At 51.2% G+C, this 15810-nt stretch overlaps 1 protein-coding gene across 4 annotated transcripts; it reads right to left on the reverse strand.

Moving 5' to 3' along the window:
- Positions 1-828: 828 nt before the first annotated feature.
- Positions 829-15783, reverse strand: jade1 (jade family PHD finger 1). 4 transcript variants are annotated; one of them, XM_047014120.1, is made up of 11 exons: positions 15594-15783; positions 14196-14285; positions 8313-8383; positions 6565-6722; positions 6042-6226; positions 5701-5912; positions 5366-5533; positions 5134-5250; positions 4414-4974; positions 3001-3118; positions 829-2888 (listed from the first exon to the last, which is right to left on the reverse strand). In XM_047014120.1, the coding sequence occupies exons 2-11, from the start codon at positions 14242-14244 to the stop codon at positions 2038-2040; spliced, it is 2490 nt and encodes an 829-aa protein (XP_046870076.1). In that variant the 5' UTR covers positions 14245-14285; positions 15594-15783; the 3' UTR covers positions 829-2037. The 4 variants fall into 4 exon arrangements, with proteins under 4 accessions (XP_046870076.1, XP_046870066.1, XP_046870059.1 ...); XM_047014110.1 differs by lacking the exon at positions 15594-15783 and adding an exon at positions 15270-15415; XM_047014103.1 differs by lacking the exon at positions 15594-15783 and adding an exon at positions 15266-15415.
- Between the last annotated feature and the right edge of the window lie 27 nt (positions 15784-15810).

Genomic DNA, 15810 nt, shown 5'->3' on the forward strand with positions numbered 1-15810 from the left:
TGGTCCTGATAGGGAGGGGCTGTGGTGTGGACCCTGGTCCTGATGGGGAGGGGCTGTGGTGTGGACCCTGGTCCTGATGGGGAGGGGCTGTGGTGTGGACCCTGGTCCTGATGGGGGAAGGGGCTGTGGTGTGGTCCCTGGTCCTGATAGGGAGGGGCTGTGGTGTGGACCCTGGTCCTGATGGGGAGGGGCTGTGGTGTGGACCCTGGTCCTGATGGGGAGGGGCTGTGGTGTGGTCCCTGGTCCTGATGGGGAGGGGCTGTGGTGTGGACCCTGGTCCTGATGGGGAGGGGCTGTGGTGTGGTCCCTGGTCCTGATGGGGAGGGGCTGTGGTGTGGACCCTGGTCCTGATGGGGAGGGGCTGTGGTGTGGACCCTGGTCCTGATGGGGGAAGGGGCTGTGGTGTGGTCCCTGGTCCTGATGGGGAGGGGCTGTGGTGTGGACCCTGGTCCTGATGGGGAGGGGCTGTGGTGTGGACCCTGGTCCTGATGGGGAGGGGCTGTGGTGTGGTCCCTGGTCCTGATGGGGAGGGGCTGTGGTGTGGACCCTGGTCCTGATGGGGAGGGGCTGTGGTGTGGTCCCTGGTCCTGATGGGGAGGGGCTGTGGTGTGGTCCCTGGTCCTGATGGGGGAAGGTGCTGTGGTGTGGACCCTGGTCCTGATGGGGGAAGGTGCTGTGGTGTGGACCCTGGTCCTGGATGGGGAGGGGCTGTGGTGTGGACCCTGGTCCTGATAGGGAGGGTCTGCATGACCACTACTACAGCATCCTTCCTGTAAGGAACTGAGAGTACTAGATCCTTCTTTTATTGTATTTTTTTTATATTTTGAGGGATGTTTGGTTTTAGCCAGTCTGGACGAGATGTTATGAGGCTTGATGTTCCAGCATTTGGCTTTTGTTCTCGTTTCAGTTGAGTCACGTTTAAAGACTTAAACCATGAGAAGTTCAGAGAAGTCTGTTTAAAATGGCACCTTTTTATTTCTGTCTTTTTTTGGACCTGTAATGAACGTGAGATCAAATCTCCTGCGGTGCTAGTCTCCTGCACATGCTGTGTGTGGATCCTTGCAGTGATTATGGGATGGCTGAATGTCGTTTTTTTGTGAGCACTGTAATTAGTAGAGCTGAAGTGTATGATTAGGGGTATTGTAACTACTGTCATAGTAACCAGAGACTAATATGTACATACTGTATAAGTGGGAATAGTTAAGTTCTATTGTAAATACCATACAGCTCTTGTATGTTTGCAGTGCTGATGCCCTTTTGTGCAGGCCTTCCTAACTGTTGAATCATGCAATAAAAGTCAACACATCTGCATGAAGTATGATGTAATTCCTCTCTACCAATAGGCTGTAATCATTCATTACAAAAGAGAGACATGGCACTGCTTGAAGGGTTTCCATTTATTTGTGACAAAACTTAATTACTTTGCATAACAGTACAGCAGCAGCAAAACTGATTCAGTGTAAAAAATAAAAAAGTAAAACGGAAAGGAGAAGTATCTTTGACAATTTGGTGCCATACTCTTAGTGCAAAGGGCTTCAAATAAAAGCTAGGCACGTTATTTCAACTTCCTTCAGTTGAGGTTCTGGGCTGTAGAAGTGAAGGGTGTTGATGAGAATAGGACTTCCTGTATACAAACTACAGGACACAATTAGATTGTGTATTCATCCATCCCAGAATACCTCTGAAATAATTCTCATTAACACTTGATTCCAGGACACGCATACTGCCAACAATTGACGACTCTGCAATTGTTGTATAATTTAGCTTTGAAAAAAATATACTCTGCTTATGTACCCAAGCGATAGTCTTAACTCTGTAATAGCTTGTGATTGGCATAATCAAGCCTTCTCAACTAGACTTTTATGGAGAAAATATAAGGAATCACAATGACAAATGTTACCAAAAACATACATATATCGATCTTCGCTAAAACAAAATAAGACTACCAGCTAGTTTAGTTTTATCCACTACCCCTTACCCAGCCTCACTTTCAAGTGTTCTACCCTTTTTTTTTTCCTTTTTGTTTTTTTTAACCAATCAAGAGGCCAGAACGCCCTGGCGGATGATGTCAGCGCAGTAGCGCCGGGCGAGGGCGGAGTCTCCCCGCAGCTGGTGAGAGTGACACCTCCTCACGCACGGCTCCACCCCAGGGAGGCTGCCCTCAGTCCCGGTCCGTAGCCTCGTCCTGGGGTAGGAGGGCTCCCTGGGGCTGCAAGCAGGCCCGCAGGGGACTTTGCTGGGCTGGGTGGGCGTCTCCGACACTCTCTCACTCCTCCTGGGGATTCGGAACTTCCCCCAGTTTTTCAGATGGCTGCCCACGGCTGCAGAGAGCAGACCGTTGGCGCGAGCGCAGGGCTCCTTCCGCTGGCCCCCTGGGGGCTTGCCGGGCGCTGACACCGGCTGAGTGGATGGTCTGCAGTCACCAGGACTGTCCTCTGCAGAGGAGTTTCTATCACAGGTCCCCAGTCTGCTTCTGGTCTGGAGGAGGGACCTTTCCCTGCGTCCGCTCCTCCTCCTCCTCTGCTCTGTGTGCTGCTGCTGCTCGGCATCTGGCCTTAGCCTGGTCAGCACCACGCTGACCCTCCGCTGCTGCATGTCTGGGTACGGGCCTCCCACCCAGACGCTGCCTCGGGCCCCAGAGGGCTGCGCTCGGGGAGAGCGGACCTCATCCGGACGCTCCAGTCTGGTGTGGACGTCCTCTTCCTTGACCGGCGTGGTCTGATCCTCCCTCCCTCTCTGATTGGTTGGCACCTGGACTGGACTCCTCCTGTGCCCCGCCTTCCCCCGCTCCTTCCTTCTTGAGCCGCGCGCGGGCGCGGTGCCGCGAGCAGATCTCACACCTGACTCCGGAGGCATCCTCTCCTCTGAGGCCTTGGTGGACGCATCACCTGACCCAAACGACAAATCATTCCAACAGTTAGGTTTGGTTAGGTGTTGAGGAATGCCAGGCCCTCTTGGCTCCGGGCCCGGCAGGAGAGAGCGCGAGGCCAGGCCACTCACCAGTCAGCTGCTGCTGGTCCAGCTGTCGGAGCTGCTGTTGGACGACCTGCTCCTGAACACGCAGCAGCGCTCGCTTCATCTTCTCCCTCCGCGTCACCATGTAGGTCAGGTTACGCACCTGCAGGTTACACGCCGTTACTAACCCTAACCATAGACACCGTTACTAACCTTAATACGGTTACTAACCTTAACCATAGACACCATTACTAACCTTAGAACGGTTACTAACCTTAACCATAGACACCATTACTAACCTTAAAACGGTTACTAACCTTAACCATAGAGACTGTTAGGCATGGACTTCACTTGGATTCCCTGGCTATGGGGTCAGACTCCACGGCTAACCCTAACCACTGAGAACCACTGAGTCCAGCTGTGCTTTACCTTTAACTCAGAATTAAAAGTTATGGCAGGATAGGCAAGTTCTGCCAACCTAGCAATTTTTGCTTGAGCTTGAAATGATTCAAACCAAAATATCCCACCCCCTACCTTCAAAGCAACTACCCCAGAACGGACGAAAATGCTCCCTGACTACTGCCAGAAGGTAGGTAGACATAAGTGGCCCATCCAATCATCGCATTTGTTCTGAATGCCGTCCAATCATTAGTGCCAGTCCAACCTTAAAGAGTTGTGTTTATTACAGTCCCACAGATACCAGATTGATTCAATTTGAATGTCAATCCTTTAGATGTACTGGTTGCTATCAGGATGTAAAGTTTATTTCAGCAAATATGACAAAAAGTGCTTCTCAACAAAATTGCCTACTGTGCCTTTAAGTTACTCTTTAAAAGGTTAGCCTACACAATTCTCAAAAACTGCTGAGTGAAAAAAAGTTCTATATTTAGATATTGTCTTAGGCGTACTATCCCCTGCATCTACTGAGTTCTGCTTCTGAGTCTGTCTGTAGGCGTATCCCCTGCATCTACTGAGTTCTGCTTCTGAGTGTCTGTCTAGACTGTTCCTCTCCATGTGTGCATGCACTGGCAAACACAGACGTTTACTTCCTATTTATGAGGAACTCAAGACGTGAAAGTTGACATGCACCAGTGTAGCGTGCTCCTGAGGGCAGATTAACGTCACAACGTATTCCCTAAACAGCATCAGACAGGATAACAGCCACGTATGTTGAACTATACTGCGTGTTTATTGGTAGCATCCCTTCACAGATCGGCAGCATAGGTTCATTCTCCTGTCTGTCTGCTCTCCATGTGTTTAAGCTCCTCCTCCTCCCTGATGCTACAGCACCCAGCACCTGCTCCCAGGGGGGGCGCGCCGTGGGCAGGATGGCGGCGTGGGGCAGGGGGGTCGTGTGGGGCGAGATGGGGAGGCAGGGCAGGTTAGGGGGGCGGGGCAGGTTAGGGGGGTGGGGCAGGTTAGGGGGGCGGGGCAGGGGGCTGCGGCGGGGGGACCTACCCTCTCCAGGTCCTGGCGCAGGTGCGTGAAGAGCTGCAGCCTCCTGAGCAGCACGGCGTGCTGGCAGCGCTCCAGGCTCTCCTCCTCCTCCTGCCGGGGCCGGAGCAGCGGCTGGTTGAAGCCGGCCCGCCGCTTCAGCTTCCAGTACTGGAACACAAAGTCCACGGCCTGCTGGGCCACGTCCAGGCACCGGGCCACCTCCCCCACGTCCACGCACTGGTAGAAGTCCTCCTCCAGCTGCTGCAGCTTCAGCCGCCGCAGGCTGACCCGCTGCTCCTCTTCCTGCCGCTGCTGCTGGATGTCCAGGCCTCCCGGGGGGGGGCCCCGCTGCTCCTCCTGCTCCTCTTTCACTCTCCCCCTCCTCCTCCTCCGCTTCTCTCTGGCCCCCTGGCTCTCCTTGGGCCGGCTGTCCTCCCTGGACTTGCCCTCCGGTCCAGAGTGCTCGGGGCAGTAGGACTTGAACTTCACCTCGTCCTCCTCGGTCAAGATGGTGTTCATCTCCAGCCGGTTGTGGAGGCCACACGTCACGTGGAATGCGGTCCGGCAGTTCTTGGCTGAGCACTGAGGGGGAGGTGAAAATAGAGTCAGTGTGAATGCAATAGGAAAAGACATGAATCGTGTTTTTTTTTTGTGTGTGACATCATTGTGATATAGGACAATGTCTGCACAATGAACACGTTCCTAGAGTTCCATGTGTTGGTGTGGGGGGCTCCTGAGCACCTGTATGCACGCTCCGGTGCTCTTCTTACACAGGCAGCACAGCAGCGCCCAGCGGCTACTGGGGATCTGGGACATATTGGTTATGGGCTCCATCTTCTCTGGGTTCCCAATGCTGACCTGCAGAAATAGACGTTAGGAAGGTGTCTGTAGTCATCCCTCCGCTACCGTGGGAGAACCAGACGGGTCAGGGGGGGTCACACCTCAGCGACCCCCAGGGTCAGGGGGGGCTCACCTCTGGGATCCACAGGGCACAGCTGACATGAACCCACTTGCTTCCACTCCGCGTGGGTTTCATTGCGCCGCCCTCCCGGGGGCACAGCTGGCACCGGGGTTGGAGGCCGAGGGCACAGCTCCGACACAGCCAGCTCCCAGCCGGAACCTTCTGGATGCCATAGCACGCCTGCCAGGGGACCAGGGCCAGTTAGCACACACACACATTCACACTGACAGCATACACACACACCTTAACCACACCAAAACAGAAACAAACCCACAAATATAAATAAATCCAGAGCCAGCAGGGGAGTCTACCCGCCTGGCCTGGGTGAGGGTTACCAAACAGCCTACCTGGTGCACACAGATGTTGCACTTGTCACAGAAGACCATCTCGTTGTTGTCCTCGCCGTCAGGAGACTGGCACACGTCGCACACCACGTCCTCGTCGTACTCGATGCCCAGGCCCTCCTCCGTCTTCATGGTGTGGCTCATGTTGTCATAGCAACGGCGCTCAAACTCCTCCATGACCCTCTCCATGGTGATCTCGTCCAGCACCGGCATCCCTACAAGCAGCAAACGGCGGTCACACGGTCATCCCCAATGGCAACGACACGTTTAGCGCGGGGCATCCCTACACTGGAACGGCGGGGGGCTGGATGTGTCATGAGGAGTGGAGGGGGGGCGGTTCTCACCCATCCGACAGAACTCCTGGTTGACGACGTGCAGCCAGGCCACGTCCTGCTCGTTCAGGTCGTAGCGACACGTGCCCTCCGCCAGCGCCAGGACGTCCACGTAGCCCAGCGCCGGGCAGCCCGGCGAGCGCAGGCGGCCCTTGGGCCGGGTGAACCGGGCCTCCGTCCCCTGGTCCGCTGCCAGCCTGGAGGAGCACGGGGCCTCAGGGGTCATTCACAGAACCATGAGCACGCGCTTTAAAGCAGGGCATTGGTGAGGTTCAGCCCAACAACAACAACAAAATCAAGGATCAAAAAGTTCCTCATCTTAACAGTATTTCAATGGTCAGAGTCAAGGGACGGTCTCTATTTGACCAGGCACAGTGCAAAATAACCATACAATATCATTGCAACTGCATAGTACAGCGTTTATAGCATGATAAGTATGATATCTTACTAGGATTGTTTAGCCTGGTGACCTGTTAACAATAACCAGAAGAAGGGGAGTATGAGAGGCGGAGGGAGCGGGTCTGTGCTGCCGTACCGTGCGACTGGCTGGGGGATGGACTGGGGGGAGACCGGCACCTGCACCCCCTTCTCCCACTGCTGCCTCCAGGGGTCCGCCAGCACATAGAACTCCTCTGGGGCCAGCTGGCACGAGTCATGCAGCTTCATGGCTGTGATCAAGTCTGTCCTGAACACCTGCGCCATGGGGTCAGAGGACAGAGTCAGCAAGGGGAACGTCTAGCATTGTGTCACACGAGAGAGACTTAGAGAGAGAGAGTAAATAAGAGACAGAGAGAGAGAGGAAAGGAGAGACAGAGAGAGAGGAAAGGAGAGACAGGGAGAGAGGAAAGGAGAGACACAGAGACATAGATTTATTTCTAATACAAAAACTCCTGGACCAACTCCAGTCATTCTGTCAGCCCTTTTCTGATAAAAAGATCAAAAAGATTTACTTTCGCACAGGGATTCACTATCATAGAATCCACCCATTTTTGGATCTAAATTGACCATTTACGTGGCTGTAAATTAGGTTAAAGACAAAGTCAGAAGAGCAGGGTTGTATGTAAATGGCAAGTGTGGTGTGGAGGAAAGGGGCAGGATTAAATAAGTGTAAACTTCTTCCTGCTCCTTTTCAGGCATATCTCAACAACACAGATAAAAAAATAATTGTTTGTTTTGTTTTTTTGTGAAAACGTAGTTTTTGTTTGTTGTATTTCCATGCTTTTCATTTTGTTTTGTATGTGGATATGTCTGAAATAAAACTAAATCAAATAAAAAATATCAAAAATCATTCTATACTATAAAATCTATTCATTTAAGTATTAAAACACGGTTGAAAATAATCAAACAAATAATGGAACCAATTGCACTAGAGCAGAAGGGTAGGCTCCAGTAACACAGCAAGAGTTTGACACACCCCATCAAAACTCTTTAAACACCACAGAGTCCACAGCAAAACTAAATACATGTCTTCAATTGGCCTAAAGTAGGCCAATCCCTACTTCTACCAACACCAAGCCCTGAACTGCCAAGAGGAACAGAGATAAGTGTCAGCTGGTCCAGAAGGTCAGTTCACAGAGCGACTCTGCCACACCTCAGGACAGCACTCAGAAAAAAAGACAGAACTAACTAGAATGACATGACATTGTGTACAAACAGTACACACTGGCAAACTGTCTGATCCAAACCTAAAGAAGACAGTAACTATGTACTGACACAGTGAGCACAGCCTGGCCGTAGAGGCCATCACAGGCAGACCTACCGCCCAGGGAGGAGAGGCTGTGGTCAGTCTAATCACAGGGAGAGGCATTTGGTTAGCTTCCTAACCAAATGTGACCTTCATAGAGATATTCAAACAACATACTTCACCAAAATGATGATCAAATGGAGAAAAAAAAAGAAGAAATATAATTATTGACATAATTGTTGGCAGTTTTGGAAGCAAAGTATGTAGGAACCTGCAATGACCATGTGTATGTATAAGTACATGTATGTTTGTATTTGTGTCATATCTACTATATGTATACTGTACAGTCTGTTTGTTTTGGCATTATTTGAAATATATCTTAACATGCCAATAAAGCACTTTCAGTTGAAAAGGGGGGGGGGGGGGTAGCTGCTGGATATATATATAGTGATAGTTCAGTTCAGTGATATAACTGAACTGAGGAAGAGATAGAAACAGAGAGAGGGAGACAGATGGAGATAGAGAGGAGACAGAGACGAGAGACAGAGCGAGGGAGAGAGACAGAGACAAAGAAAGGAGAGAGAGGGAAGAGGTTGTACCTCTGAGGGTTTGGTCCCCTGACTTTTTCTATGGAGCAATTTAGACTGCTGCGACCAGGACGTGGAATTACCTTAAAAGAACAAAAAGAATATACTCATTTAGTTGCATTGAAACTATTCGGTAATGAACCCTTCCTGTTGCTATAGATGCGTTACTCTAACCTGCTTAGATTCTCCTGTGTAAATCAACATGTCTTTTTGGGGATAGTGTTGTTCGCAGGGAACTGAATGTCCGAAGCCTGCCCCTAACCTGCAGACATCTCTCCCTGATCCTCTAACCTGCAGACATCTCTCCCTGCTCCTCTAACCTGCAGACATCTCTCCCTGCTCCTCTAACCTGCAGACATCTCTCCCTGATCCTCTGACCTGCAGACATCTCTCCCTGATCCTCTAACCTGCAGACATCTCTCCCTGATCCTCTAACCTGCAGACATCTCTCCCTGATCCTCTAACCTGCAGACATCTCTCCCTGCTCCTCTAACCTGCAGACATCTCTCCCTGATCCTCTAACCTGCAGACACCTCTCCCTGCTCCTCTAACCTGCAGACATCTCTCCCTGATCCTCTGACCTGCAGACATCTCTCCCTGATCCTCTGACCTGCAGACATCTCTCCCTGATCCTCTAACCTGCAGACATCTCTCCCTGATCCTCTAACCTGCAGACATCTCTCCCTGATCCTCTAACCTGCAGACATCTCTCCCTGCTCCTCTAACCTGCAGACATCTCTCCCTGATCCTCTAACCTGCAGACATCTCTCCCTGCTCCTCTAACCTGCAGACATCTCTCCCTGCTCCTCTAACCTGCAGACATCTCTCCCTGCTCCTCTAACCTGCAGACATCTCTCCCTGCTCCTCTAACCTGCAGACATCTCTCCCTGATCCTCTAACCTGCAGACATCTCTCCCTGATCCTCTAACCTGCAGACATCTCTCCCTGCTCCTCTAACCTGCAGACATCTCTCCCTGCTCCTCTAACCTGCAGACATCTCTCCCTGATCCTCTAACCTGCAGACATCTCTCCCTGATCCTCTAACCTGCAGACATCTCTCCCTGATCCTCTAACCTGCAGACATCTCTCCCTGCTCCTCTAACCTGCAGACATCTCTCCCTGCACCTCTAACCTGCAGACATCTCTCCCTGCTCCTCTAACCTGCAGACATCTCTCCCTGCTCCTCTAACCTGCAGACATCTCTCCCTGATCCTCTAACCTGCAGACATCTCTCCCTGCTCCTCTAACCTGCAGACATCTCTCCCTGCTCCTCTAACCTGCAGACATCTCTCCCTGCTCCTCTAACCTGCAGACATCTCTCCCTGCTCCTCTAACCTGCAGACATCTCTCCCTGCTCCTCTAACCTGCAGACATCTCTCCCTGCTCCTCTAACCTGCAGACATCTCTCCCTGATCCTCTGACCTGCAGACATCTCTCCCTGCTCCTCTAACCTGCAGACATCTCTCCCTGCTCCTCTGACCTGCAGACATCTCTCCCTGATCCTCTAACCTGCAGACATCTCTCCCTGCTCCTCTAACCTGCAGACATCTCTCCCTGATCCTCTAACCTGCAGACATCTCTCCCTGCTCCTCTAACCTGCAGACATCTCTCCCTGATCCTCTGACCTGCAGACATCTCTCCCTGATCCTCTAACCTGCAGACATCTCTCCCTGCTCCTCTGACCTGCAGACATCTCTCCCTGATCCTCTAACCTGCAGACATCTCTCCCTGCTCCTCTAACCTGCAGACATCTCTCCCTGATCCTCTGACCTGCAGACATCTCTCCCTGCTCCTCTAACCTGCAGACATCTCTCCCTGCTCCTCTAACCTGCAGACATCTCTCCCTGCTCCTCTAACCTGCAGACATCTCTCCCTGATCCTCTAACCTGCAGACATCTCTCCCTGATCCTCTAACCTGCAGACATCTCTCCCTGCTCCTCTAACCTGCAGACATCTCTCCCTGCTCCTCTAACCTGCAGACATCTCTCCCTGCTCCTCTAACCTGCAGACATCTCTCCCTGCTCCTCTAACCTGCAGACATCTCTCCCTGATCCTCTAACCTGCAGACATCTCTCCCTGCTCCTCTAACCTGCAGACATCTCTCCCTGCACCTCTAACCTGCAGACATCTCTCCCTGATCCTCTAACCTGCAGACATCTCTCCCTGATCCTCTAACCTGCAGACATCTCTCCCTGATCCTCTAACCTGCAGACATCTCTCCCTGATCCTCTAACCTGCAGACATCTCTCCCTGCTCCTCTAACCTGCAGACATCTCTCCCTGCTCCTCTAACCTGCAGACATCTCTCCCTGATCCTCTAACCTGCAGACATCTCTCCCTGATCCTCTAACCTGCAGACATCTCTCCCTGATCCTCTAACCTGCAGACATCTCTCCCTGCTCCTCTAACCTGCAGACATCTCTCCCTGCACCTCTAACCTGCAGACATCTCTCCCTGCTCCTCTAACCTGCAGACATCTCTCCCTGCTCCTCTAACCTGCAGACATCTCTCCCTGATCCTCTAACCTGCAGACATCTCTCCCTGCTCCTCTAACCTGCAGACATCTCTCCCTGCTCCTCTAACCTGCAGACATCTCTCCCTGCTCCTCTAACCTGCAGACATCTCTCCCTGCTCCTCTAACCTGCAGACATCTCTCCCTGCTCCTCTAACCTGCAGACATCTCTCCTTGCTCCTCTAACCTGCAGACATCTCTCCCTGCACCTCTAACCTGCAGACATCTCTCCCTGATCCTCTAACCTGCAGACATCTCTCCCTGCTCCTCTAACCTGCAGACATCTCTCCCTGCACCTCTAACCTGCAGACATCTCTCCCTGCTCCTCTAACCTGCAGACATCTCTCCCTGCTCCTCTAACCTGCAGACATCTCTCCCTGATCCTCTAACCTGCAGACATCTCTCCCTGCTCCTCTAACCTGCAGACATCTCTCCCTGCTCCTCTAACCTGCAGACATCTCTCCCTGCTCCTCTAACCTGCAGACATCTCTCCCTGATCCTCTAACCTGCAGACATCTCTCCCTGATCCTCTAACCTGCAGACATCTCTCCCTGCTCCTCTAACCTGCAGACATCTCTCCCTGCTCCTCTAACCTGCAGACATCTCTCCCTGCTCCTCTAACCTGCAGACATCTCTCCCTGCTCCTCTAACCTGCAGACATCTCTCCCTGATCCTCTAACCTGCAGACATCTCTCCCTGCTCCTCTAACCTGCAGACATCTCTCCCTGATCCTCTAACCTGCAGACATCTCTCCCTGCTCCTCTAACCTGCAGACATCTCTCCCTGCACCTCTAACCTGCAGACATCTCTCCCTGCTCCTCTAACCTGCAGACATCTCTCCCTGCTCCTCTAACCTGCAGACATCTCTCCCTGATCCTCTAACCTGCAGACATCTCTCCCTGCTCCTCTAACCTGCAGACATCTCTCCCTGCTCCTCTAACCTGCAGACATCTCTCCCTGCTCCTCTAACCTGCAGACATCTCTCCCTGCTCCTCTAACCTGCAGACATCTCTCCCTGCTCCTCTAACCTGCAGACATCTCTCCCTGCTCCTCTAACCTGCAGACATCTCTCCCTGATCCTCTGACCTGCAGACATCTCTCCCTGATCCTCTAACCTGCAGACATCTCTCCCTGATCCTCTGACCTGCAGACATCTCTCCCTGATCCTCTAACCTGCAGACATCTCTCCCTGCTCCTCTAACCTGCAGACATCTCTCCCTGATCCTCTGACCTGCAGACATCTCTCCCTGCTCCTCTAACCTGCAGACATCTCTCCCTGATCCTCTGACCTGCAGACATCTCTCCCTGATCCTCTAACCTGCAGACATCTCTCCCTGCTCCTCTAACCTGCAGACATCTCTCCCTGATCCTCTAACCTGCAGACATCTCTCCCTGCTCCTCTAACCTGCAGACATCTCTCCCTGATCCTCTGACCTGCAGACATCTCTCCCTGCTCCTCTAACCTGCAGACATCTCTCCCTGCTCCTCTAACCTGCAGACATCTCTCCCTGCTCCTCTAACCTGCAGACATCTCTCCCTGATCCTCTAACCTGCAGACATCTCTCCCTGATCCTCTAACCTGCAGACATCTCTCCCTGCTCCTCTAACCTGCAGACATCTCTCCCTGCTCCTCTAACCTGCAGACATCTCTCCCTGCTCCTCTAACCTGCAGACATCTCTCCCTGCTCCTCTAACCTGCAGACATCTCTCCCTGATCCTCTAACCTGCAGACATCTCTCCCTGCTCCTCTAACCTGCAGACATCTCTCCCTGCACCTCTAACCTGCAGACATCTCTCCCTGCTCCTCTAACCTGCAGACATATCTCCCTGCTCCTCTAACCTGCAGACATCTCTCCCTGATCCTCTAACCTGCAGACATCTCTCCCTGCTCCTCTAACCTGCAGACATCTCTCCCTGCTCCTCTAACCTGCAGACATCTCTCCCTGCTCCTCTAACCTGCAGACATCTCTCCCTGCTCCTCTAACCTGCAGACATCTCTCCCTGCTCCTCTAACCTGCAGACATCTCTCCCTGATCCTCTAACCTGCAGACATCTCTCCCTGATCCTCTAACCTGCAGACATCTCTCCCTGATCCTCTAACCTGCAGACATCTCTCCCTGCTCCTCTAACCTGCAGACATCTCTCCCTGCTCCTCTAACCTGCAGACATCTCTCCCTGATCCTCTAACCTGCAGACATCTCTCCCTGATCCTCTAACCTGCAGACATCTCTCCCTGATCCTCTAACCTGCAGACATCTCTCCCTGCTCCTCTAACCTGCAGACATCTCTCCCTGCACCTCTAACCTGCAGACATCTCTCCCTGCTCCTCTAACCTGCAGACATCTCTCCCTGCTCCTCTAACCTGCAGACATCTCTCCCTGATCCTCTAACCTGCAGACATCTCTCCCTGCTCCTCTAACCTGCAGACATCTCTCCCTGCTCCTCTAACCTGCAGACATCTCTCCCTGCTCCTCTAACCTGCAGACATCTCTCCCTGCTCCTCTAACCTGCAGACATCTCTCCCTGCTCCTCTAACCTGCAGACATCTCTCCCTGCTCCTCTAACCTGCAGACATCTCTCCTTGCTCCTCTAACCTGCAGACATCTCTCCCTGCACCTCTAACCTGCAGACATCTCTCCCTGATCCTCTAACCTGCAGACATCTCTCCCTGCTCCTCTAACCTGCAGACATCTCTCCCTGCACCTCTAACCTGCAGACATCTCTCCCTGCTCCTCTAACCTGCAGACATCTCTCCCTGCTCCTCTAACCTGCAGACATCTCTCCCTGATCCTCTAACCTGCAGACATCTCTCCCTGCTCCTCTAACCTGCAGACATCTCTCCCTGCTCCTCTAACCTGCAGACATCTCTCCCTGCTCCTCTAACCTGCAGACATCTCTCCCTGATCCTCTAACCTGCAGACATCTCTCCCTGATCCTCTAACCTGCAGACATCTCTCCCTGATCCTCTAACCTGCAGACATCTCTCCCTGATCCTCTAACCTGCAGACATCTCTCCCTGCTCCTCTAACCTGCAGACATCTCTCCCTGATCCTCTAACCTGCAGACATCTCTCCCTGATCCTCTAACCTGCAGACATCTCTCCCTGATCCTCTAACCTGCAGACATCTCTCCCTGCTCCTCTAACCTGCAGACATCTCTCCCTGCTCCTCTAACCTGCAGACATCTCTCTAAGCCTCCCCAGGCCACGCCTCTCCCTGCTCCTCAGGCAGTAAGGCTGCTCTCTCTTCTTATGCTTCTGTTGCCTCCCTGAACATGGAGTATACATTCATCAATCCTCTTATTTAGTTGCAACAGATTCATTTGTATTCAATAGTCAAGTAATAAGGGCTGTTTGAAGCATGCTCTGTGCTGAAGGCTGCTTACTTCCATGGTCTGAGTCCTCGCTGCTGCTGTCATGTCGGATTCTCTTCATGTTCCTGGGATGATTATGTGATGTACTGGTCTCTGGTAAGTCTGAAAGGAGAGCGATCATAAGTAATTTAATAAATCAATATAGAGCAGATGCCGTGATGTAAATGTTCAATACACGTTTGATAGCTGGCATAACATAATCCTCGCATTGTGGAATATGGCTACTGTATGTTGTTTGTTTACACGATTCAGACGAAAAGCGTGTGATGTCATTTTGCTTGTCACTAAACATGAGACCTGTCATGCGTGTTAAAACGACAGTGCAGCCCGCTCGCTAACCCACAAGAGACTAATTAAACCAGCAGTCTGACAAACGTGCAACCCTCCTTTCAGTAAATGTAACACGTGTACATAAACGCGTCATAATAGCCCACATCAGAAGAGCAGTCATAAGGTAAACACGCAGTGCAAAAACAAAATCTAACCACTCCAGCCCCCACATGTAAAACCTAGAACTTATTTGCTAGTCTAGCTAGTTTTGAAGTAAAACACATCTGCTAGAATTCTAGCACAAATTGAGGCGCCGCTTGTGGTAAAACACCCACAAGCTCAAGCTTCGCCAACCAGCAACTGTCTGGATAGCAAGAAACAACCAGGCCAAATGGTTCTATCTGATGATTTACGATTTTTTGTTGTGTAGCTCGCCGGCTAACAAGATAGTGCTAGCTAACTGTGCGTGGTCAGCTAGCCTGCTAAGTAGTTAGCTGTCATTAAAGCGTACAAAAACAATATTGTTGAACATGTATAGCTACTTTTCTAATGTTATAGCGTTACTTAAACTTGCATCATAACAAATATGCAAAGTGGATACAGTATACCATATTTCGCCCAGTGAACTTAATCTTTAGCGCCATTTTAAATGACGTTGCTGATGCTGTTTCTAGCGACGGGTTTACGTTACCCGCTTATTTAGCTAGCTAGCTTTCCACTATAGTTACACTAGTTTTCAATGAACTGAGCCAACTTCTGGCAGAATGCTAGTATTTTAAACCAATGTACAATTATTTTTAAATACACAGTACCTACAGAACTTCCGGCAGGTGCGGCTGGTCTAAAATGTTTGAGTAGTTTTAAGCAGCAGTGAGTTCAGTCCGACCAGCAGCATTCCAAATATACTGACACGCTGTCGGCCTGAAGTCGACTCTGCCCTATTTACTGCTGGTCGTTATTAAACTACTGTTTTACGCCACTAGAGTGCACTCACACTGAAAAACAAGTTGTAATGCATAACTTCAGTTCTTCCATAATTATCAGTGCCCACCCTGTTATTTGGATCATATCAGCTGTAATTGAGTGAGTGTAAATTGTCAGTTTGAAACACTTAATCACGACAAATAATCCAAACTGCACCTTCGCAACTCGTGTCCGTAGTATAACTGTAGTTCTGGTGGTGATAACGAACAGGTCTCTCCTCCACTGAACTCAAATCAGTAGAAATGTATTCTCTAACACATAGTCACGTTGATCACTGGAAGCTTAGACCCCCTTGTGGTCACCCTAAATGTGGAGTCTGAACTTACATAACTATTCTACATGAAAAAAATTCTAACGTTTTTCATATCCGTAG

Source organism: Hypomesus transpacificus, chromosome 3, assembly GCF_021917145.1.
Source record: "Hypomesus transpacificus isolate Combined female chromosome 3, fHypTra1, whole genome shotgun sequence".
NCBI lineage: Eukaryota > Metazoa > Chordata > Actinopteri > Osmeriformes > Osmeridae > Hypomesus > Hypomesus transpacificus.